Source organism: Carassius gibelio, chromosome B2 (genome assembly GCF_023724105.1).
Source record: "Carassius gibelio isolate Cgi1373 ecotype wild population from Czech Republic chromosome B2, carGib1.2-hapl.c, whole genome shotgun sequence".
Taxonomy (NCBI): Eukaryota; Metazoa; Chordata; class Actinopteri; order Cypriniformes; family Cyprinidae; genus Carassius; species Carassius gibelio.
Genome location: NC_068397.1, coordinates 17523794 through 17550642, shown reverse-complemented (window position 1 = coordinate 17550642; position 26849 = coordinate 17523794). Strand labels below are relative to the sequence as shown.

General features: G+C 41.4%; 1 protein-coding gene across 1 annotated transcript in view; it reads right to left on the bottom strand.

Moving 5' to 3' along the window:
• The window catches only part of zswim5 (zinc finger, SWIM-type containing 5), a 44079-nt gene that overhangs the window by 13851 nt on the left and 3379 nt on the right, over window positions 1-26849 (bottom strand). Inside the window, exon 2 of the mRNA XM_052547945.1 lies at window positions 129-485. Coding sequence (XP_052403905.1) covers window positions 129-485 — 357 coding nt within the window. The remainder of the gene's footprint in view (window positions 1-128; window positions 486-26849) is intronic.

The window sequence follows — 26849 nt, the reverse complement described above, 5'->3', positions numbered from 1 at the left end:
CAGGAAGAGGTGGCATTTATTTTTGCACAATGTGTTGAATGAAGCTTTCAAATGGCGGGAAACTCTATGGAACATTTGTTTGTGGGAAAGGAATAGTTGTCATGTGGCTCTTCATTTATGTTGCTCACCATGTACTTGGTTGATCTCAGAGTTGGAGGACAGGATTTCATCTGCCAGTTTTTGGGCGGTGGGCAGCACTTCCGTGTGGTGGGCTGTGATAAGGTACTGCACCAACTTTTGGAGCTGGTCTCTGTTCATCTGAAAGAGTGTCTCTGAGATGGGCAGCCGCAGTTTGACTTGCTCGGGTTTGCGGATGCGGTATAAGGACAGCGCCACAACGTGCGCGCAATAGAAGATGTCTCGGTTGCCACAGCCGCATGTTACTGATGTAATCTTACAGCGGTCGAAGCTGATGGCCACCTTATGTGTCGTCTCTGGCTCGGATTGTGTTGCCGGCTCTGTGACTGTGCCACTGAGGTGAAAACCTGCATAGGAAGAAGCAGAGAGAAAAAGCTGAAGTTAATAATGACATTTGATGTAATTGGAGTAGTGTATGTCTTTCATGAACGTAAATGGATCTGGAGGTTGCAAGTCAAGATTGGTAACAAGAAATGGCTAAAGGCAAATTAGGCTGCTACCAAATCCACATCTGATTGTTTGACTGTAAAAGAGACTAGTTTGGTAGCTAGAGGTTACCAAACCGCAAGATATGCGAGATTCTATGCAACTGCTGAGAGCTACCTCCAAATCCTAGTAGATCATGCTACAGTTGAGCCCTATAGGAAATTGGCCCTTATAATATCATAAAAAAATCCATAACTTTACTTGAATTTCCCAAAATATATGAAGTTACCAGTCTAAAGCCTTTTTTGGAGATTATTAAATTAGATGATTATTTGGTGTGAAACGTTCTAGAGAACCAAAGAACTAAAAGCATGAAAGAAGAAATACTGTACGCATGTCTTTGTGGCCAATAGGATTGCTCATTCTTCACGCTGACTCTTAAATTATTAATAATGGAAGCCAAAGGAAGGGGGTGGGGGGACTAGAATTACTGTATCACTCTAAACCATTGCAATAGAGCCATTCATCATAATGCCCAGGAAACTACATGGGCTCAGAGATCATTTGAATCTCAAATCTCTATGCGCGCTTACAAGTGACAGAATCAGGATCCAATATATCCTTGCAGAGTCAACAGCTGAAATGATTCAATAAACAGGCTGTCGACAGGAACAGGCAGGGCAAGTCTCATTCTTTACCATCCCATATGCCTAGAAATGTGTCCAGCTGACGCATAAAGCCTCCGTGACCAGAACACACTGCACCAGAGCTAGAAGGTGTCTTTACATGCGCCCACATATATACGCACATGTGCAGGGAACAGACAACCGCACACATCACAATTATTTCTAGGTTTCGGCTGGTGCGACAGGGATGCCTAATAAGCATGAGCAAAGCCGGCTGTTCCCTTGCCAAATCCCACAAAAGGCTTTTCCAGACGAGTTCTTCTGAGAAGTCGGCCCCCTCCTCAGCCCCGAGATTTTGGAGAAAAGAAATCCGACGTCCAATTTACTGCCAAACCCTTTCAGGCACAGCCAACACAACAGAGCCATCTGATTAAGGGGAGTTTATGGTGATGTCTGTTTTCATTTTGATAAAAGACAGAAAAGGAGAGGGAGTGCCCCTATGTGTTGCAAATTACTTTTGGCACAATGCGGAGCTCGAAGTGAATTTGGTTAAAGAGACAAATGTCCACAGGAGTGTGTAAGAAGGGAGTCCATTTATAAGGTTCATTTTTCTTTTAAGAACTACGGCAAGAATGATCAAACTGTGTGTTTTCGTCAAGCCGCAACTGATATTTCTTTATGAAGCTAGCGCAGCTCTGAGGCATCGATTGCAAACGTGCTAGAAGACTGATCCGGTTTGCAAAACATGACATATGGAAGCGATTTATGGTAAACGTGTTGGGCCAAATGCATGTTTGCAAGGCAAACAATGGGTTGTCTTACCTACCACAACGTATGCAAAGACTGAATTGTTTTACATGTTAAAAATGGCCCAGGCAATGAGGGCGCCTTCATGTGAACCTTTGCATTATCAGATCATGCATTATCTTGGACCGCAAAAACTACAGTTGAGACTAAACAGGCCTGTATTTGAACTGGCTATCACCATCAGTTTGCTTGATCTTTCCAACGGCCGGGTCACATTAGTCACATGAAGGACACATCCCACCCAGTATCAAATGGAGCCGAGTGAGCCTCCCTACAATGATAATGTTTAACGGTAATGGTAGCTGAAATAAGTGCATTTCCCAACTGCTTTTAAGAGGAGTCATTGTGCTGTCCGAGTCCACTCCTCCTGTGTCATCCTTTATCAGATACAGAATCAGCTTTTGGAGAGGGATGACTTGGGGTTTTATGTTCTTAAAAAGGAGTAAGACAGAAAAACAGGGAAATATAAAACAGAGAGAAGAGTCTCATTCATATACACAGTAGAAACAGTCACACACTGAAATTTAATGGTCACATTTTGGTTTAAAACATTGTAATAGTACCAACACTAGTAATAACAACAAAAAAAGCCTTAGTAAGAACAGCTAATACAAAATGTGCTGATCAGTGACAGTGAATTTCTGAACAACATGTGTTAGGTTTGGCCATGATGGGCATCTATGACGTGGTCCGTCGATGAGGTTATGGAAGAGCAGATGAGCCCATAGGCTCATGTGACAAGGGTTGCATTGGAGAGAGCACGCATCTGCTACTGATGGACATGAAGAGCCCTCCTTGTCTTTTTATTCTCTCTCTCTCATATCGCTAGCTCAACTCAATCTCCCCCCCCACCCTCTCCACCAGGCCTTTTGTTGCTCAGATGCAGCACTGAATGCTGCTCCACCATGCTCTCCACAACTGCTCTTTTCAGGCTAACCTCCATCACGGTGTGAGCATAGATCGGACCCTCCCCCCACTTTTAGAGGCTTTTCGATCATTTTCTACCTGGGTGAGAGGAAAAGGGATGGATAGAGAGAAAAAAAAGAACTGTGCTGGGAAATAGAGCGAGGATGGATGTCCTAAGCAGATGGAGTGCTGTTGTCAGTCAAAATGAGTCATGCAACGTCATATAGAAGAAATAATGACACTGCTGTAGTTAATATCAAGTCATTCTCACCACACAAAGAAACCCTTGAGCATGTCTGCCGTGTCTGCACCAGGCACAACAGATGATTTCGTAATTTTTCAGAGGCCTGCTAAATTGTACAGAAGGTTTAAGCTCCATTCACACCAAGAACAATAACTTTAACCATACCTATATTAGCGCTAGAGTTGTGATGGTGAGGAAATTTCCCCATTGGTTAATTGACGTGTAACAACACTGATAATACTGGTATCGCAGTGGTGTGGGGTGGGGGTCCCTCTTTTTCTCACATTCGTTCGCTTTTAAATAGCTTGATAAAGCCAGTGCACATTTTACTTTCACTTTAAAATTAGTGGCAACAAAATACAATGTCAAACTCACTTAGCCTATATATATATATATATATATATATACAGTATTGTTCAAAATAATAGCAGTACAATGTGACTAACCAGAATAATCAAGGTTTTTCGTATATTTTTTTATTGCTACGTGGCAAACAAGTTACCAGTAGGTTCAGTAGATTCTCAGAAAACAAATGAGACCCAGCATTCATGATATGCACGCTCTTAAGGCTGTGCAATTGGGCAATTAGTTGAATTAGTTGAAAGGGGTGTGTTCAAAAAAATAGCAGTGTGGCATTCAATCACTGAGGTCATCAATTTTGTGAAGAAACAGGTGTGAATCAGGTGGCCCCTATTTAAGGATGAAGCCAACACTTGTTGAACATGCATTTGAAAGCTGAGGAAAATGGGTCGTTCAAGACATTGTTCAGAAGAACAGCGTACTTTGATTAAAAAGTTGATTAGAGAGGGGAAAACCTATAAAGAGGTGCAAAAAATGATAGGCTGTTCAGCTAAAATGATCTCCAATGCCTTAAAATGGAGAGCAAAACCAGAGAGACGTGGAAGAAAACGGAAGACAACCATCAAAATGGATAGAAGAATAACCAGAATGGCAAAGGCTCAGCCAATGATCACCTCCAGGATGATCAAAGACAGTCTGGAGTTACCTGTAAGTACTGTGACAGTTAGAAGACGTCTGTGTGAAGCTAATCTATTTTCAAGAATCCCCCGCAAAGTCCCTCTGTTAAAAAAAAGGCATGTGCAGAAGAGGTTACAATTTGCCAAAGAACACATCAACTGGCCTAAAGAGAAATGGAGGAACATTTTGTGGACTGATGAGAGTAAAATTGTTCTTTTTGGGTCCAAGGGCCACAGGCAGTTTGTGAGACGACCCCCAAACTCTGAATTCAAGCCACAGTACACAGTGAAGACAGTGAAGCATGGAGGTGCAAGCATCATGATATGGGCATGTTTCTCCTACTATGGTGTTGGGCCTATTTATCGCATACCAGGGATCATGGATCAGTTTGCATATGTTAAAATACTTGAAGAGGTCATGTTGCCCTATGCTGAAGAGGACATGCCCTTGAAATGGTTGTTTCAACAAGACAATGACCCAAAACACACTAGTAAACGGGCAAAGTCTTGGTTCCAAACCAACAAAATTAATGTTATGGAGTGGCCAGCCCAATCTCCAGACCTTAATCCAATTGAGAACTTGTGGGGTGATATCAAAAATGCTGTTTCTGAAGCAAAACCAAGAAATGTGAATGAATTGTGGAATGTTGTTAAAGAATCATGGAGTGGAATAACAGCTGAGAGGTGCCACAAGTTGGTTGACTCCATGCCACACAGATGTCAAGCAGTTTTAAAAAACTGTGGTCATACAACTAAATATTAGTTTAGTGATTCACAGGATTGCTAAATCCCAGAAAAAAAAAATGTTTGTACAAAATAGTTTTGAGTTTGTACAGTCAAAGGTAGACACTGCTATTTTTTTGAACACACCCCTTTCAACTAATTGCCCAATTGCACAGCCTTAAGAGCGTGCATATCATGAATGCTGGGTCTTGTTTGTTTTCTGACAATCTACTGAACCTACTGGTAACTTGTTTGCCACGTAGCAATAAAAAATATACTAAAAACCTTGATTATTCTGGTTAGTCACATTGTACTGCTATTATTTTGAACAATACTGTATATATATATATATATATATATATATGATATATAAATATAAATCAGAACTTTTAACAAAAAAATAAAAATACACCATGCTACAGGCTATGCTTAATATAAACAACAATACTAACAAATAACTTGAACAAAGAATAGATAGGTTTAAAAATTTTTAAATCAAACACTGTTGAACCACATAAATAAGAAACGTAGAATGTTTATTAGCAAAGAGAATAAGAAAGCTTGGAGGCATGGCATACACCTTGATGTCAAATAAAATAAATAAATTACACAAAGTTTAAATAAAATAGAAATCTGCAAACATTGTGGAACCAATTAAATAAGAAACAAATGTTTAAAAAAACCTTCCAAAATCACCTTAGATAAACGGCAGAAGTCAACAGGCTTTAATAAAAAAACAAAATGACGGTGATGGGCAGTGCCTCAACTGGTGTTCTGGCTTAACACCGGTATCACCGCAGCAAGACTAATTAGCGCCCATACCAACACACGGTAAAACAATCTGTTTATTAAGTGTGTGCTACAGTTATGTTGTCTGTTGCTTTAAATGCTCATTCGTTAACTTCAGGTGGATTCTGACTGGCTGTCAATGTTCTTCTGTGATGTTATTGGTACAGTTAAGATGTAGATATTGCTATTCTCATAGAATTGAAATGATTATTATAAGATGCAAGAGTTTTTTTTATGCCATATCTCCACCAAATTTGACTTTAAATGGCAATAACAGAAGAGCATAAAAAAAGCAATTACAAACAATAGCCAAATGTTAGCAACGTGAACTTTAATCTGCCAGCAAAGGAAACTAGGTGAGTGACAAAGTAGAAGAAACTAGAACATCAAACCAAACTCTAACGGCAGAAAAAGTGCTAAAAACAGATGTGCTTCCTTTGCTCACGCATGAGACGCAAACAAAAACCATAACTTCATATGGATGTTCTTACACATTTAGACAATAAAAACTGAGTTTGGGTAAAGTATGCGAGTGCCCCATCTCAGGGAAAGGATTGTGGGCTTCCGTGTCACCATCCATATGACAGGAGACTATTTTCTCTCAGGAAACTACCCCAATTGGTCCGCCTCTAATCGTGGCGCCAAGCTCCGTGGCATCATCACGACACAACAGAGTCAGCCGGCCACATTACAATTCTCTGTGTATGTGTAACAGTCATAATTAATCCGCTGGCGATGCCCGCTAATGCACGCTCATCCAGTCTGGGCTTTCGGAGTCATTTTAGCCACTGAGCTTCAATGGCCATCTGTTTGGGATGGAGGCGTATTGGGGGAGCTCACACCGCTGGAATGGCCACTGATCAGGGAACAGGAGAGGAGTCCCCTTTTCTCATTCATTTACTCGTAGCCTCACTCTATCCACGCCATCTGCCACCCCTCGGACACGCCCACTTGAGTGCTTTTTGGCCAATCACAGCCGAGTCCCCACACTCCCTTAAACCATTAACCTCTATTCAGCCGTGGAGGCCAAACGGGGGCCTGTACGGCAGGCACCGGGCCAACGCCGCATGCACTAGAGCCCCCCACCCCTCCATCTTCCATCTGTCCCAGCAGCAATGTGGTTAACACCGCATCAGCATCCTAGCTCCCCCCACCAATATATCTGCACACAACAGACATACATATGCACAGGCACATACATTCAGAGCGTGCACAGGGGCTTCTATCTGCCCTGATAAAGGCTTGATTGATTCATTTGTGATGTCCCTCAAACAGCAGCCCCCAGAGTCATTTGTCACGATCACACATAATTGATTTCTGATCCACTGAATTGTGAAGCTCGAGAAAGAGGCGCACGGGGTTCAATCAGCATCCCTTTCAGCAGGCTAGCACCGAGCAGCAGGTCTGACATCCATGGAAATAGCAGATAAGACCCGGAGAGGAGTATGTGGTCTCCATTAGACCGAGCCGTGTGCATTGTGAGTGAATTGAAGGGGGGAAATTAAAGCTGGGCTAATCATACAGCGCCGGGTAGTTCAAAACCAACAATTTAGCATCTGATGCAAACTAGGCCTGGCTGAAGAGCCTTTATTCTCGGATAATTCACCCGGCAAAGGCTGAAAACAAGCCGGAGAGGCGGATGAATTTGAAGGCGAACGGGGCGAAAAGGAGGAGATGAATCGCACTTTTGGACAGGCCGTAAGCGCAACCAGATGTCCTGCTTGAGATAAAAGCAGATGCACTTGAAGTGAAACCGTGCGGTGTGGAAAGAGAGGCGGGGATATCCTTTCATTGTTATTTCTGTTCAAGGTTTTCTTCTATTGCATCTAAAAAGGCAAGCCGAATATGCATACGTTTTCATTCGCCTGCTCAATAGGGAAAGCATGCTTCTGCAAAACAGTGTGTGGTACGCCGAGCGCACAACATTGTAAATCTTGAGCTGTTCTTGTCTTTGTGCAGCTGCTATAAAAGAAAGCAAATATGGCTCACGAACACGTGATGCACTAAAGAACCACGCTCAAAGATAACGTTGCATTTTCTTTTGCTAGATGGATTGAAAAGATGATCAAACAATGCCTGTCTCATGCAAAACAAGCCATTTTATTAAACTACAGTCAGTATCAAGTGTCATCCAGACACGGTGCATGAATAGAAAGCGGAGTTCTGGTATTGTTTTGTGGGCAGCCTGCATGTATAAGACAATCTGACAGCTAGGAAAGGTCACCGGCCTGCACATTCCCCGATCACTGATGGATTGTTTGTGAACAGCCAACCACCATCAGTTCTTGTGCATCAGCATGTGCCCTCCAAGACTTTCTGCGGCACTTTGGCCTTTTACCGCTCATTTCCCTAAATGCAGACTTGGTTGTGTTTAATATGCGAACATGTACAAACCATCTGCTGGCCTGCAATTGACAAGCAGCAGTCTGCAGGACACAATGGCTCTTTTGAGCTCTCTCTCACACTAGAAGCACAGCCTGCACTGATAGATAATGCTTTAAGAAGCTTATATTTCATGACTCTTCCAAAAAAAAAAAAAAAAATCCTCAATCAATACTAGAAAGGAAAGAAAACCGATTGACAGAGGAAATGGCTTTGTGCGCAACTCGTGCAGGCCTCACTGCGTCAAGACTCCTTTCTGCTCTCCCACGGCATTCCATCTTAAACCGTTTCCTATGAGGAGGTATGACTTCAGTTTGCCCTGCAGCTGTAAAACCAGTATCAGATAAAAGACGCAAAAAAATAAAAAATTCTGAGGACCAATAAGCTCACATCTGTTGTGTGCTTAGTGTTTTCATCTACAAGGTAAGAAAATGTCAATATGTACTCTGGGCTTGTCCCAGCAGCAATACCTCGCCTGCATTTCCTTCCTGTCCTGCTGCCTTCTAAACTGAACTATTCTTCCCTCTCTCTCTCATATAAAGCAGGGGTGCACTGATATTTCAGACAAAAATGTGAACAGAAATCTTTAACACACAACAGCAGAAAAAAAATAATAATAATTGCAAAACCATTTCATATTTGGGTTTCCTAGTTGTACAAGTCCCTATACTCTGAAGTGATCACTCTCTTGATTTAGCATATTAATAAAGAATGTTTTCCCATGTGGGGCCATTTAGTGCATCATCTCATCTAATACAGGAGAAGACTGTCTCTGTCTCTCATTTAAGAAGACAAAGAAACTGTAACTTAACAACCTGACAACTTTCCTGAAAACAACCATATTCCTAACCCTAACAAGATTTATAGTGATTTTATTAGCCAAAACTCCTTTGTTACAACAATTTGAGTTAAAAAAGAATTCCACAATACCTTTTAAAAAGTTGTAGATGCTATTTGTAAGGCTGCCTGAATGATGAACAAGTGAAAAGTTAAACTATAATACTAACAAGTGAAACTACAGTGATAGTAACAGAATTTGTTTCATTGTTCCAAACAAAGTAAGAGTTAAATTAGCATTTAAGGCTTTACAAATTTTGGTTTCAGCCAAGAATGATAATTTCAATGCACTGCTAATAAAGAGGCCTTAATTGTGCTGAGAAAACAACCATATTATCTTTTGAGTTTTCCATTAAATAGTCTGAAAACTCCACTTCCAATCAGCCCCTCCCAATAATTTCCTGCATCAAACCAAACTAAGCATCTGGACAAGGACAAAAAACAAAGGAAGGGGGAACGCAAACAAGACGGAATCGTTCCCAACAAGCCCTTCCAGCTTAGCTTTTGCATGCATTATGATGATGAGACCCTGAAGGTGTGCATAGCTAAGGAATCAGCTGAGGCAGCGATGGCAGCATCTCTAATTACAAACGCTCCTCCTCCAACTATTCCCCCACCTCCTTCTTAAACTGCCCATTGTCTGCAGCCTCCCTCCCTCCGTCTCTCTCAGGAGTGCCTTTTGAGCTGGCATGCACCCGTTAGCCCTGCGCTGTGTTCCCCTCAGCACTCTTAATCTGGCCCTGACCTGCTTTATTCCTCCTGCACCGGCTGCCCACTGGGCCTCTGATTCACAGGCTCCCTTTGTTGTCGATGGGTCTGTCTAGGCCTCAGGCTGGGGCCTGGCCTGCCATTGTTGCCCACAAAGAGCCAGCAGTGGTTAGCAGGCGTCAGCTTGGAAGCAGGGTCCTGTGCGACCACCGCTGCTGGGAGATCGCCGGCCCAGACTCAGAGGAGAGGAAGAGGACAGGAACAGACCGATAGGAGCTAGAGGAATGTAGAGTAGGGACACTTCTGCCAGCACAAACTCCAGCACCCAAGAGGAAATGGGTGCAATGGTGTTCTCTCAAAGTGAGACAATGTAAGTGTAGAATGGTTGACCCTGGTGCATTGTGACAATACTTTTTCCAGTTTGGGGACAAACGATCAACACTTGAGAAAAGGCTAAAATTAAACACTTCGGATTAAATGTTTCGTGCACCACATAAATTATTTTAATTCATTAAATAATAGCGATAGTAAAATATTCATTTAATAAATATATTTAAATAAAGATTTATCACATTCTTTACTAAAGCAAGTTGATCCAGTTCAGTAGTGACTGAATATATCACATTAAACTTATTGTTTAGTTCAGGTGTGCATTTATACGATCATATTAAAATAAAAAGACTGAGCAAGGCAAGGACGGCTGACCACCTCCTTAAAAAGCCCTCATTTAGGAAAAACTGAAATATTCATCCCAAATAAGTAAAACAGCTCATTTCAGACTGGGCTGTTCACTGACATTCACATGCGCTCGCATTCAGAATAATAGGAAATGCTCTGAAAACAATACAACACAATGCACTTTAGCTGGGCTCTGTGTACAAAGAAAAGGCCTATTGCCAGATACCCATTCATTAAAACAGCCCTGAAGCTCTCAAAAGAGCAGCTCACCAATGGCAACCTCTCTACGGCAAGCCAGGAGACACAAACGGTCGGGGCACTAACAGTTCCACAGAATAAGGTTAAATACATTGTATATTCTCAATGCAGACAAACAACTATACACAGATGATAAATCTAAAATAAAATTCTAAAAGCTTTTCAACACCTTTGTATTTTCTCCAAAGCTTTGACAATGCACAATTGCACTTCATTCAGGCTTTGTGTGACTGGACACTGACACGAGTGATTTAAAAACAGCCTTTAGCTGCTTTTAGCCAGAACATCGGAGTAGCTTTTCGACTGTTAGGATCTGTCCTACAATGGCAGCTTGATTACTAAGTATGGCTCCTTTTCTTGAGAGTGTCAAAAAAGGAAAAGGCCATCTGAAAGGCACTTAAACACAAATTATGTAGATTTAAGCACTGCTTTTAGTAACCAAGGACAGCTGCATGAATATTCATAAATCGCCCTCTGTTCCTGTTGGAGAGGGCAACCAAAGGAAGGTCTCTGTGAGAAAGCTTGCCAATAAGGTACTTGTGGTCTCTCAAGAAGTTCGCCAAACTCTGCAGACGTGCCCTGCTGTTCAAAAACACAACAGCAAATGTCAGAATGCACGGAGAATTCAAAGCACGTATATAGACGTTCAGCATTGTTGAATGAGAATAAAACTATCATGATGCAGTATCTACATGCGCAGGCAACAATTACAGCGTTTGTCACCTTGCTCTTTTGCCAAGGTCGTTGCCATTGCATACCTGCTCAGGCCAATGACAAAACATTGTGCGACTGTGGCTGAATGCAGAGCGCAGTAAAACAAAGGGCTTTGTTTGTGCCAGCTGGACCCTTCGAAACTTGGCCCCTCCACGGGCAAGCTGGAAAACCCACCTTACCAGGTAGAGGCAGGGCCTCTGGAAGCCCTGAACATCCATCAACTCCAGAGCAAAGAAAGACAAGTGTGGTTTGCAGGAAAAAAAAAAAAACATCTCCCTCTCATTCAAATTGTGAATGTGAAGGATAAACAGGATGGAGACAGCTGGCACCTTTCTCTGGCCTGCTCCAGCAGTATTCTGATGGAAAGTGAAGGGTGTTTCTTCACCGCCTGAGATTAGAGGACCCAGCAGGATCTGGCAGACCTTTAGACGAACCGTGGGCACTCTAGCAACAACAAACACAAAACATACACTCCTAAACCAAAGCATTCTGGCCCTTTCTCCTGACCGCTATGAGGGAGGATGAAATTCTGTACACCCCACTCAAAAATGCCACTCTTTGGGGTTTCCTATTGCTCGCATTCTCACGCTACCACTGAGTTTTGTATGTTGGTGTACAATCCATAATGGTTTTTGTACACAAGTATAGATATCTTTCCTGAGCGTTAGTAAAGTGGAAACCCAGTTGTGAAAGGTTCTTTTATCCCATGAGGTAAGCTGAGGAGGTGCTGCCCTACCAGAGGATCTGTTCAGACGGATCTCCGATAGAAAGCTTATGAAATGGAAGCCCAGAAGCACATCCCATTGCCAGATTAAATGTCGGTCTTTTCTCAAAATAACTGCTTTGCGGATGTGAGTATGTGCAAAGAAAATCAACAATGCTAGAACATAAAAGAGTAGAAGGAGGAGGAGATGATAGTTTTATCGACCTGTTCAGGAAGACAGGCTGGAATTGAAGCAGTCAATCCAGCAATCCGGTTCATAGAAACGGGGGTCCTGTGTCAGCAGGAGGCATCTGCCAAGGCCCGGCGGAATCAGGCAGGGGGTGAGGGGAGGCAGGACACCCCATCTAGGGCCACGCGCCAAACATAATGACCCACACACACTGGCACAGCACTGGGTGGCAACAGGAGGGTTTTAGTGTGCGTGTGAGGCAGAGGAGGGGTTTCCAGTGGAATGCGTTACTTGAATTCCACGGGCACGCTGCCTCCTTTACCGCAGCCACAAAGAGTGGAGTGTGTGGACTTCACAGAGACTGAGGGACAGCGGGAGGAGGGAGGGAGAAAGACATCAATGGAGAAAACTGGGCACAGAGCCAAACTCCAGTATTACAATAGAGGAGGGAGTAAAGTAAAAGAACGAGAGTAGGGAGCTGAGGGAGGAGATGTAGGAACCAGGCCTGATGTCTCTTCCAGAGGTGATGGCAATTCTATTACCAGAGTGTGGATAGTGGTCCGATGAGACTCTGTAGTGGATGAGACACCATGCTCAGATCATATGATATCTACTTGAGCATAAGAAACAGTGAACATTGAGATAACTGGTAGAATCATGAAATAATAGGTGCTAGAATGAGGACAATGTCTATGAGGCTACCATGGATCTAACAATGTCAGTAATTTGAGGTAGGAATGCAAAACATATTATCAATTTTCAGTTTTTAATCTGTAAATTATCATGTAACAGAAGTTGCAGCAGATCTTCCACAAATGACGAACATCCCTGAGAAACCGGTTTCTTTTCCAATTGAAACGTGAATTTATCATGTAACAGCCATAACATGAAAATGATTATCAGCTTAATGATAATAAGCTATTAATAAGTCATAGTGCATCACTAATATGCACATATTTTCATGAAGGAACATCTTAGGAGCTTCCTTCACACACCCGGAGTTGGAAGCATCATCAGATATTTGATATCAAACTGGCACTTGAATATAAAAATGTGACACCAATATCAGTCGATATTCCTCAACAAAAAAGTACAACCAGCAATGCTACATCTACAGCTTCCCCTCTCCCAAGTGCTGATCCAGGTGTACAAAAATAAGCCCTTCCAAGCACTTCCCATCGTAGCTGCAGAATAAGACAAAAATAGAGTGTTACAGATGATCCTGCCAAGCCGGCTGCAACAGACAAGGCTGGGAGCAGGTGCCGGAGAGCTAGTAGTACGAGGTTCTTCTATGTCCCCTCTCCGTCAGGGCTTTATTTGCATGACCTCAGACGTAAGTGGACCGAACAGCCTCACAACCTCATAAAGCAAGGCAGCTCCCTAGATCTTCCCGACTGCCGCAGTGCTGAGAGAGACTAGATCGGCATGTTCAGAAAACGCGTTGACAGCCAAATGCTCAAATCCAGGTGTGCATGGTCTATGAAATTTGCACGGCTACAGTCTAAAACACTAAAAATTAGATAAACAAAGCAAAAGCCTTGTACTGATGCAAACAACCTCAGCACTCTATCCCAACATGCTCCACTCCATTGTGTTTGACATGTACAAGCAAAGTCCCATCTGTGCTGTAGCTGTGGTGTTCAACACAGCTCATTACTCTCGCTCGATCTTGCTTGTATTATGCGGACAGCACATGAGTTATGACCATGACACTGGACTCTGGACCTTAGGGTCATGGACATGAATCTTCATTGGGCTGCTTTTTGTGTGTCCTTGAGACTAGGCTTCAATGTTTCAGAAAGGGAGCTTATAGATTTTCATTGTGAGTGCTTCGTTTAATCAGCTGCATTTACAAGTTTAAGCAAGCATAGCTCCTTTAACCATTTCTTAACTTGGATTCTTTTAGCAATGTTCCTCATAAATTACGTTTGGGCTAATCCTGTTATATATGCCCTAACAATAAAGGGAATGCATGACAAGCCGGTTTTGTGCTCCGAAGGAAGCTTAAAGTAATAAGGAAACAGTACGGGGCGGGCATAGCAGGGATACAGGCAATGAAACTGTCACTGTAGCATGGTCTGATGTGGTTTGTCTTAGCAGTATGAGTGGGGGTCCTCATTTGAGCGTCTCTTTCTTTAAAGTTGCCCCAGGGAAAGAGGAAGGTTTTAATCAGTGCATGAAGGCAGATCCATCAGATATGCTAATCAGAGATCTTACCTGAACAAATACCCTCAAGAGCGGTCTCATCCATCTTAATTGGGGGAGGGCTCGTTAATAATGCAAGGAAGGAGGCTTGGAAAAGAAATATTAATGGAAGGATGGGGGGAGGCCTGTCTTTTTCTGTCTAAATCAGCACAGACTGGGGAAAATTCCAACAACATTTCTCTATCAAGAAAGAAAGGCAAATCTTTTGAGCATCTCAGGTCACTCGTCAATGTCTCACTGATGCTGTTCTGTTACACATTAGAACAACAGGTTCTATGGAGCACTAGACTGACCAAAACACAGTGTCGTGCTAAAACCAAAATTTCAGTAATTGGTACATGGGTCATTTTAGTACCATAGCAAAAACTATTTATTTATCCATTTAAAATGGAAAAATATATAAGATTTTATATAATATATAAAACTATATAATTACTGTTATCTATTGTTCTATTGTTTTCTAGTATATCTATTGTTATCTTTATTTTTCATGTTGGTTTTCACTTGATGTTTTTAATGCAGGGTTTATATAAAAGATCAAGTGAAAACCAACATTAAAAATATAACTAATTAGTGGTGGAAATTATGATTCTTTCTAGTGATTCGTTCATTTTCAGTTCGTTCACCAAAATGATTCGTTCAGAATCGTTCACTGATTCGTTCAGTGACCATTTCTTCGTATTACACAAAATAAGCCAGCAGATGGCAAAAAAAAGTGTATTATGTTGTTATGTCTTAAGTCAACGAACGTATTCAGTTGTTGCAAAAACTGATCTGGCTTTATTAAAATGTGTGTATAATCGCATTCAATATATAAAGTCTAATTAAGTTGTTCAGATGAACAAAGCACAAGGTTTTCTTGCCTAAATAGCATTTTAATTGTTTGGTCAGACAGTTTGTATATATATTCACATTCATCAATCGTGGATTAAACGTGGAGTTGCTAAATATCAAAACAAGCGTATGTGCACAGTACAGTACCTATAACTGGGCTTTGCATTTTTGCGAGATTGACATGCTAAATGGCAGACTGACCCGGTTTACTATCATTCATTTCGTTCACGAACGAGATAAGCTATGTACCAGTTCATTTCATTCACGAACGACATGTATCCGTTCATTCAGCTCGTTCACGAATGACATGTGTGCCAGTTCAGTCATTTCATTCACGAACGAGATTTACTAAATCATTCAACTCGTGCACGAACGACATGTGCTTTGCCGATTGAGAAACGTGATTGGTAAACGGTTTGCCAGAATATACCCTGACCATCAGGTCAGTAATTTCATTCACGAACGAGATGTATCATTCAACTCGTGCACGAACGACATGTGTGCCAGTTCAGTCATTTCGTTCACGAACGATAAGATCTCTAGATCTAGTTCAGACTCATATGAAACGCGTTCATTGAAGGGCGTATTCGTTCACTACATTCAACAAATCAAATACTCTGTCACATCTCATACTCGAAGGCTATTGGCTCGAGGTTGAGTAATTCTTTGACAGGATGAAACAGTTGTTACCCGGTTCACTGAGCTGCGCATGCGCTGCTTATAGCGCCGCGCTGCTGTGGAGGGAGGAACTTCACTGAACGAGAAATATGAGTCAGTGGATTACGTGAACGAGAACGATTCGTTCACCTAAAAGATTCGTTCAAAAAGAACGATTCGTTCACGAACGACACATCACTATAACTAATTCAAACTGTGAATGGGTTATACAGAAATCAATGTATGTCAAAGGGAAGCTAAAGCTACAAATGGTAAATGACCCACATTAAAATTCTACATTATTTTGTCTAAATTAATTTCAATCAAATAAATTAATTAATAAAGTGAATTTAGGTATTATACCTTATACTGTACAACATGAAAATGGACATTAATTTTCAGATGAGGTAAATATTATACATTTTGGGCCCTGTGTCTCACCTGGTTGCCCATTGATGGCAACATTAACCAAAGTTGCCCGGCAGCATTGCTCAAAAAGTTGCCCCATGTATCATCAGCCTAACAGTGTTAAGTTATTACATGCTGATGACACAGGTAATCTAGATCTAAATGTAAAAAATGCTTTACAAAAACTCTTATTGTAGGCAAATGACCTGTATGGTACAATTACAAAAGATATATTTAGAGAAAATGAAAAGAGCAGGTCAAGTCTGAAATCAAGCGGGAATACATATTCTCTGACAATTTAAACTTTAGTGTTTAGGTGCCCTTTTGCTACAGATTATAGGACTTACTCAAAATAACCTGAGAAGTGCTCTTCAGTTGCAATATTAAAATAAAGCATGCTGTATTAGAGAATGGCATCTATAAGCAGATGCATCACTTTCATCTGGACATCACATTGGAATACATTATTCCATGATTGAAACAAACGGCATGCTTTGAAGTTTAACCGAAAGACGAAAGTGTGTTGCACAATGAGGCTTCTAGGTTTACAACTGGGGGAATTGTGAGGCAGCCATCCATTGTGGTGATCTATAGACTTCAAAGCCAGGGTGTGTTTATGACACATGCACACACTATTTGAATCGGCTAAACTTTGAGAGACTGTGGCACCCGAGGGAGAGGAGGGAAACCCCTTCAACTCCAGCCATGCTGAAACAGTGAAATAAAGCAGGAACTACATGAAAGGGATAAGGAATAGAATGAAGGATCACTATTGCAACTCAAGCTGGTTTTAATTTGACAGTAGTCGAGGCCTGCAGCATCCTGGTTAAGTGATGTAACCATAAAGGTATTTTGGTATTTTACAAAAGAGGCTACAAGCTAAGCTAAATCAGCCATTTATGATAGCAATACAAGATCTGCATTGGTAGACTTTTTTTATTGATTAAAACAGAGCGCTTAGGGGTAGAGGGTGGGATTTGGACAATTGAAGGTTCCCGTTGACACGGTCCAGTGGCTGTTTAGCCTTAGGGAGTTCCCAACATGGGCTTTTGTAATCAAATGTAGCACTAACCTCCTCAGATTACCAAGGACTGCAGAATTAGCTTCACCATCTGAGAGGACAATGCAGGCTTGTGTTCAAGACAGGTTAGACATTGCAGATGATGATTACAGACATGCCAGGTGCGAAATGAGGTCTCTATACAGTGGAACATAATGCTAACCTTTAAACTGGGTACACGGAACTAAAAGAGGCCAGATCGTATGAAACTATGACACAGGTGAAGATGATGTGGTCTCAAGCCGCAAGGATGCCACAAAGGAAATAGTTGCCTGTACATGAACAAGCATTATAAGCTTGGCTTCCTGTGCAGGCAGCATATTGAAACCAGGTTCCTTTACAAAGCAATAGAAGTAAACACCAAGCCTTATGATTCACTGTAATGGTGTATTGTCTAGGCTAAAACACAGGGTTTTTGAATGTCTGTATTTGTGCCCAAGACTTTCCGGACCCCAGACGCTATGACTCAACCAGAAACCATGAAAATAGCCTCTAATAACTGATCCTTTTCATCACAACAAGAGTACAAGTTTCCAATCAGTGACAAAATAAACAAGCCTAAGGTGTTAGAAGTGGACTCAGACCACAGAATAGTAATGCTAAACCACGTACACCAAACCTCCTGATCATTTCAGCGCCTGCACCATGGCATTATCATCCTCAGAAAGAGAGGAGCATGGTGGAGTGGGGACTGAGGGGCGTCTCCCTGTTGAAACTGGAATGGTAATGAGAGACCGAGACTCCAATCAAACTGAATTATCCCAGACAGGCCTCTTCAATCACTGGTTGATTTACCCCCACTGACGCCCCCCCCCCAATTTTTCTCCTACCTTCACCCACCCGATGAAGGATAGTAGTCATGAATATTCCTTTAAAATCGCTCTTTAAATGAAACCCCAGCCCCAAGAGGACACCTGTTTTCATCCATAAGCGCATTGAGTGGTGATGAGACTGGGGCCACAGCCATTGCCTTTCATTAGCTGGTCTTTGTGCTTTCCCGTCACGGCCACAATGATCCACCATTTACTGCTGATGAAAACAAATTGTGCACCGGGTGCTTCAATACAAGCCCAGATTGGCTAGCTCAAAATACAGCAAGACAAATCCATTACTCTGTAATATCTTTAGAATGGTAATAGTTTTATAAAGAAGGCAACGCTGCGCCACTGGCTCAATGTCAATATCTGAAGTCAACATGAGGGAAGGTGAGAGCAAACAAACGATTGACAAATAAAGAGCCGCTAGCATTAACGTCATTATATAATTTAGAGCTTATGCTGCAGAACAGTGTTTAGAATAAAAGTCGTGCAGAAAGACAAAAAAGAAAATGTATTGCAGTTAGCCGCCATTGCTAATTTTTTGTTTAGTTTAATAAAATAAAAAAAACTATTAAAAAATTACAAAAGCTATAACAAAATTACTTTCAATTAAAATTTACTTAACTAAATAAATAAAAGCATAAAAACTGTAAATATACATGAAACCTATAGTAGTAAATAATACTACAGCACAAGTCTGCATTATCTTCAGATTGCTTACAACTAGGCTGCAACTACGAAGTTTCTGTTTGGTTCTATCAGGATTACTTCCCAATTAAACTGACAGTCCCGTGTCTTTCAACCAAAGTGGAGGGCATTCATTATATAGAGAGAAGTAGAAGAAAAAAAGATGTCTTCTGAACAGAATCAGATCAGATAGTGTTTAATTGTGGCTTTCATGAGTTGTGCTTTAATGCCATTATTGCAGGCTGGTTTTATCCAGTAGATAAGGCAGCGCGCTTTCAACGCTGATATACACTTTCTGACGCTGCCTGTCGTATTCTGCTGCCACAGCACAAAAAGTGCTTAGTGTTGCTTCCTTCTGAGTAGAAATTATACTAGGCAAAGAAAAATTTGAATTTAAAATCAAAAGACGGCTAAAGAGTTGCTTAAGAATGAACTGAGGAGTACTGGCAAACGTGTTTATCTGATAGGTATCATGGATGCCCTTGCTAAGTGTATTACTCGAGGATGACATACAAGTAAAAAAAATTGATGGTTAACTCAATTTTGTAAACTTTTACACCTTGCTCTTCTCTTTGTCTCTGATGAGTTTTATTTGCTTTCCCCAGTGACCTCTGAGAATGGCAATAGGACTGTCCTCTGCATTAGTGTCTGATGTAGGGCTCGGAGGACATCACCCCCATAAGACGAGCTCAGCCTGGGTCAGCCGCCCCTACTGCCTTTCTCCTGCAGTGTAACAATGGCTGCCCTCTGCGCTCTAGGGTGGAGGGCGCACTGATCCTGTTACACCATGACAAGTACCACAATTCCCTATTGAAGAGCACATATTCTCCCCACTCTGCCTATACAAGAGCCATGCCTATTCATCACATTGTGTTCTTTCCAGCACATGACTTCTGCGTTGGGCCTCGGCAAAGTCAGGTGCTCGAATATGACCTGGAAACCGCAGGCTGCCCACACTCTACAGAGCCCGATTCGTCTGCGTTCAATATGTAAGGAGCCCCGAGCGAATCAAAGGATTCTTGCGCCGGTGCTGTAGCTTACTATTGGGGGTTATGAGAGACTAAAACCAATTACCTGATCTGCTATTTCTGCTGAACAGCGCAGAAGTCAAAGTTCTGGGTCCCACTGCACTGGTTGTGGAGGACATGGTGAATTGCATTTCCAGACCGTGTCTGTGAGTTTGGCAGAGAGCTAGGGTGCGGGCGTCCCAGGGAGGATGTTGAGGGCTGGGTGCAGTGTGGGGAGGAGCGATCCAGACGTGTAGCCCCACGGCTGTTGCGCACATTAATCATGTTTGGAGCACGAGAGGATGGGAGGGGACGGGGTAGCCCCCTCTCTGCATGTTTGCATGTCTGCTTCTGCACTGACGTGTTCACTGTCAGTTCCAGAGTCAGGGAGGGCTGGAAGACTAATGAGGTGCTTCTCTTTTTCTCTCTCTCGCTCTTTCACATGTCTCTCTCGCCCTCAAGAGGAGGGCGGCTGGGGGGGGGGAGCAGGGGATGACAGGTTGGTTATTTACTCTGCCTTTCATATTTGCCTTTGAGTTCTGTCGTTTCTCCCTCTCTCCTCCAACCATTTTCCTGCAGTCATCTGTTCACTCAGCTGCCTGAGAGAAACCGGTGCCTAATGGGCCATATCAGCACAGCCACTGCAGGGAAACAGAGGCCTGTCATTAGGCTATATTGAAAAAGAAGCCGGTAGGCAGGGAGAGGGGGAGACGAAAAGCCATTGATATTTATATTGTGAGCACCTACCAGGTCACTAAGACCAGCATGTGACGCCTTCCTGCAAACCCTGCTTTGAAAAAACGATTTATCAATATTTCATCAAGAATATCTTTTTAATGTTGGAAATAAGAGGGGGTCCTCTTCGCAAGATGGTTGTACATATGTAAGACTGGCTAATGAATAGTCCTTGTATTATTCATTAGCCAAATAATTTTTACACTTCACATACGAGTAATGATTGACAGAGAGAATGGGGATGGAAATACTTGATGCTAATCAAGCATAATAAAGAGCAACTGCATGAACATGCCCATTTCTTTCACCCCGATCACATGATGCAGAACATATTGTGCTAAACACCAGCGGTGCTCATGAGGTGGAAGACGTTCTTGTGAAACCCAGCTCTCTGATGCACTTCCCCGCATGTTGCGCTTTCTTTCTCACTGTTAACCACTCGTATCAGCAATGCACTATTCACTTCGGTTACTTGAGGGGGAGGTAGGATGTTTCACAGGTGATATGTTGGAGAAATGCAAGAACAAGAGTCGTGTTTTCTACAAGATATGCAAAGTCACGGTGCTTTGTAAGTCAAAGAGAGGTCAAAGACTTGAGTCATGAAACAACTTTAAGTCCAGAGAGATTAGGACAAAAGATACACTATCCAAGAATTTACTTTTGAGTAATGCACTGACCTTGAAGTGTGGTAAAATCACAAGAAATCTTCCATATATTATGTTTAACAAAAGCTCAGAACAAACAAAAAGACAACATTAAAGTGTCTAAACAACGTCAGTTGGCTATCTTAAGATATGCCAATTTACCTAAATGGTGTACTTTTAGTGCTCTGGCAATCTACCTTGCTGATGTGTATTTAAGCTTTGGAGGCAATTAATGTTTATTCAGAGGAGCCGAGACTGACAGCCGTAAATTAGCATAACTCAGCCGTTCCACCCAATGGAAAAAGTGAAAACTGTAAGTGCTCATCCTCTTTTGAAAGTGCAGGGAGAAGGCTAGAACAAAAGGCACCTCAGTTAGTGGTGTGAAGGCGTTTGAAGTAGAGAATTCACATACTTTGGGCTTTATGCTCAAAGACCCATCAGCCCTTCAAAGACCCCTGCCAGACCTTCTAAAGCCCACTCGAGAAAAATAATTAAATGCAAAAATAATGGATGTAGGCTGTGCTAAATTGTTGAAATCTGTGCAAAGGCAGCTTGAGGTCCACTTGCTGTGTTCGCTTGATAAAGAAAATCTCATTCTCAGGTTTGTTATGCTTTCACCGGTCTAAAACTAAAATGCATGTTCTGGTATCAATTAACTTTATTTTAATTAAATCAAATCTGACCTTTGAACCGGTCAACCCAATGCCTAAGTGATCCAAACAACTGGATCCTGCTTACAGCTGAATAAATATTCACAGTCAGGAAGACTTTTACCATCTGTGTGCAAATCTAATTATAAAGGCAGTGAACTGGCAGGGAGTTGTGATACCTGGGTCAGTGACATCTCCACAACACTTATAAAAAGATATTAAAACATGTCAAGTACTTAGAAATGTACTCTTTGATTTCATATGGTTCTGAAATTTGAAGCTTTAATAAAAAAGGAACATGGCCTAACCTAGAAAAATGAAATAACATAATAGTAAAAGTTATACTCTAACATAAATAGGCATGCAACGATACAATATTTTTCAGAACCGATCTGATCCCCAAAATTCTGAGTATCTACCGATACCAATCCAATCCGATACCAGCACAATTATTTTTTTAATCAATGTAAAATTGCTATACTGTTGACCTGATCATCACTCTGTGTTAATTACAATCTACTACTACATATACACAAAAATAAAAAATGAAAAAATATATGATCATAATCTATGACAAAAATACTATTATAAACTAGGTAGAGGATAATTCAGCAGCCAAAGATACTCTAGATTCTAGAAAAATCACCGGTGCACAATAATTTTATAAAATCTAGTGAAATATTTTATTTACAAATAAAAGTGAATAAGTCTAAAATCTGGTAAAATGTTACACATTGCTCTTTGTATTGTTGAAAAATATGTTCATGGAAAAACAAATATATACATTTATATAGAAATCTAAAAGATGTTTGTTTTAAATGTATAGCACAGTAATAAACGCAGCAACATGTGATAGATTGGACAGAACAAGAAAGACTATTAATAATCTTTGATTGTGCAGAAAAGTAGTATAATACTAAAAGCGCCAATACAGAGTGGCACAGAGTGCTCATGCGCATCCCGAGCACAGAATTATGAGCTTGAAACAACACAGAGTCACAGTGTGCAAGCTGTGCAGCCCTCCGAGTCTGCATAGAAAAGTTATTACAACACACATGTTGCTCGGCTCAAATTCATCTTCAGTTCTTTCTTCACAGCAGTTCAGTCAGTGTACTGTTTGAGTAAATGAATTACTCCGGGATATTGGTTTATTTAAACTTACAGCGAGTGTTAGCCACTTTAAAAAAGTGAATAACTTAAGTAATTTGTGGATTAATGCTTACTGGAGACATGAACTGGTTCAAACGATTCATTCTGATTTGGTGAACTGGTTCAATCGAACAATTTGTTCGCGATCCTGACATCACTAGTACAAAGGGAAGAGATATTGATATGTGGTGTATTCAAACTGTGCGTTAGTTTATTGAGCTTTTTTTTTGAATGGTTTAAACCTCAGTTACTGTGCGCTCCTGAAGAGAGTTTCATTGTATAGACTGTAGTAACCGAACACGACACGCAGTTTGATTGCTGAATGAAGGATGGCAGACAGCCGCAGCAGAAAGAAGAGTTAACGAACTTGAATTTAATGACTTAATTAATCTGTACCTCACACTGAACTATGGAACAGCTTCAGAACACTTTAAATAGTGTGGCAAAAAATGGCAGTGTTGGAGCCAATACCGATCCTGAGTATTGGATCAATGCATCACTAAACATAAAGTGCATCGCATATGAAGTTGTCGAGATGATGTAGGCTGAATGTAAAAACAAATTATTAGTTAAATATCTTTGCAGAAAAGATGCTTTAAATACAAATATGTCTTGTACAAACTTGTCTTTTACATATATATTCAGAAATTATGAGGAAAATGCTTAAAAAAAAAAAAACTCAAAAGTCAAAGTTATTCAAATTCAAAAAGACTGAAGGTATAACATAGTAGACTATTAACTACTATAATGTTTTGTAAAAAAAAAAAATAACAGCAGCTTTCAGCCTGTCACCAAGATGCAAACATGAAATATCAGACATTCATTAGTATTTACAGGTTTTTTTATTAGCTTGTGTATTTTTGTGCTTCTCATTGTTTTTTCCGCGTAAACATGGAAGCGTTTGACTGTTGCACTCGCATCTCTTGCAGCATTCTAAAAACGGCGCTCAAGTTAAAAGAAGTTCACTCATCTTCTAGCATGTTTTTTTCTGTTCCACTGTCTGCAGAGTCGCATCTTTGTCAACACAAAAGCACATTCTGAGTAAATGAGCGCTTAATCACGTGCGATGACATGCCGTTGGATCGTTCTTTTCTCTTTACTGTTATCATTATACTGTCAAAGTGTCTAATTCTAACATTTGGTAATATTTCTATTCAATAGAAATTTTGATTTCTAAAAAAAAAATTGGCAAAACATGAAATTATAATTAAGTGATACAATTTGGAAAAATCGTCCAGCCCTATTGCACGGTTATTGTATTTTTTTTTAAACATAATTGACAGGACAAACAAATTAGTGTCAATGACCCATTAACCTACATGAGTACAACAAAAAATATACAAATTCTAAAACAATGTTGTTGTTTTTTTCCTATACTAGCAGGAATATGCTAACTTGCGAAAAAGATCACAAAGAATCAACCGGTGACTGAGCTTTCGGTACAAACTAACTAAATAAAAGGTAAAGGTTGCTGAAACAGACAGGTACAAATCAATAGCACAAGATGAAGCTATTCAATATGCAGAATTAAATAATGGAGAAAAAATGGCTTTAGAATCAATACCATCACGCAGAGACCTTTAAAGCACACAGCGCTAATGGTAGGGCCTTCATTGCACCCGTGTGATTGGTGGCTGGCATCGAGTCAAGCTAAAAACAGGAACTGCAATGGAAGGGTTTGTATGGCTAGATAAACACACATATGAAGTGATGGCCTTAAAAAGTCCACAGCCTCCCATGTGGCATTTGCATAGAGGTTTGCACATTGCTAACTGCCACTGACTGGGGCCTCTTTCTTTCACCCTCTGGCAGGATATTTGACCTCATCTCCAATACACATTATCCTTCCTCTCTCGTCCAGACTGAGAAAATTAAGTTTCCATGTGAACTGGCCACAAAAACTCCCCGCACACAAAATCTCAGCTGGATGAAAGGCCTTCTATGGGGGAGGGTAGCTGCCTGAGTGCTGCTTGAGTTTCCTGCACTCCACGTTTAGTGTTACAGCCCCAGATGTAAGGATTTTCCTCCACGTCCTTACAAATTGAAGGTAGAGGCTGTCCTCTATTTTCTGCCTGCCTAAACATAGCATGTCATAGTATATGATTCCATTTCCTCTGCGCAATCTCACCTCCAAACCTATTTTTCCCCCTTTCCTCTGTTCTCGCTTGGCTGATTTGCCTTCTCCTTTCTCTCTTTTTGTTTCCTCTGGAATTCTCTTACATTTGTTAGGCAATTACAGCCAAATGAGGCCCTATTAGGCATCTTCTTTAAAGAAGAGCAACTCTCAGCGGCCTCTATCTCTGACAATGACACCCAAACAGAGAAGCAGGCAGGAGGGAGGAAAACGAGAGAGAAAAGAGGCATGTCCCTCCCAGCGATAAAGTAAAAAAAAAGGTTTACAGCACTTCCAAAAGCTTTGAAACATGTGTATCTTGTGTAAATCAGAGCTTTAAAGGTTTGCCAGCCATACTGCGGTCCTCCCAGTGCATAAAAGCATAAAAGTTCCATTAAAGCGACTACATGACGAAACATCGACAAAATAATCAGCCGCCTGTGTGCAGAGATCAAAGAGGTAAAGCTTCTATCATAAGGGACCTTTAACAGCCAGCACTTTTAAACTAGGATTGTGAGGGGCAATAATGCAGAATGAGTGAATGCTTGTGTGTGCATGCAACTCACTGAGTTCCAATAAAATAGAGATAAGCCATAGCAGGGAGACGAAGCTTGCTGCAAGCCCAGCTGCACGTGGGTAGGGTATGGACGGGAACCTTGCCCCTGGCTCAAAATCTGAGCTCCATTTTGCAGGAGCAGAGATACTGAACTAAACCAATTGCCCCAAACAAAGCTGTGAAGCAGACAGGTCCAAGTCTGAGGAGTGCATCGCTCATAAACTAAAATCTGAGGGTATGGGGCAGGCTTCAGCAAAATGCAAAGAGGACAAGGTCACAATTGATTTTCAGAGCCTGGGCGGGTGCCAGATCCATGGAGGGAATAAAAACTTTCGTCACACTGTGTAAACCACACATAGCATAGTGATACACAGGCTTTTCTATGGGCATATTTTCAAACACCAAGCGAATGTGGGACTGTGTCACTTTTTTTTTTTTATCAAGTCTGAGTTCAGCGTTCAGAAAAGAGGACCTGATCAAAGTCTCTGACAGGTCTTTTGTCCTGGAATGCGGCGAGTTGTTTTTCACCTTGCACCAGTCGGCGCTGATTAGCTGACAAGGCGGCTAACCACCCTCTCCCCTATTTCAAAATTAATTTCCCTCCTTTGATAAAGACAAAGGGTGGGGGGGGGGTGTTTAATGGCCATGTCCTTCAAAACTAAGAGTGCTAATAAGTGTGAAAAGGAGATTTGTTTAAGTGATTTTCTTTGAGACTTGCAGGCATGGAATTAATTACCTTGATTAAATATTGTCTGTACGGCTGATGAAAGATAGAGCAGAATTAGCGGTCCCTTGTTGAACTTGTATGGTGCTGAATGAGATGTGTCCCGATTACAAAGACCAAAATGATGGCAACACTCAAAGGAGACAAAGAGCTAAAAACAGGCCGTGTGACATCACAGAGCAGCCACAGGCCTAATCGCTGCCACCCTCCAAACTCAAACAAACAGGCTTCAATCTATCCTCCACAATGGCTTTCTATAACACTGTAATATATGTGTACTAAAACCAAAAGACAGAGAAAGACCCATTTCCCAAAGTGAACAGTACTGTGTCCAATGGCAGAAGGAGTTCGTTGAGTTGAGTCTCCAAAACAGCCTGAAGCCTTCCTAGTCATTTGGCAGAAGAGTAACATAACTCAATTCAATGCTTGCCTAGGTTTTACAGAGGCACTAAGGGGACTAAACAACCTCTCAGTGGCTCTTCCAGCCATAATCCCA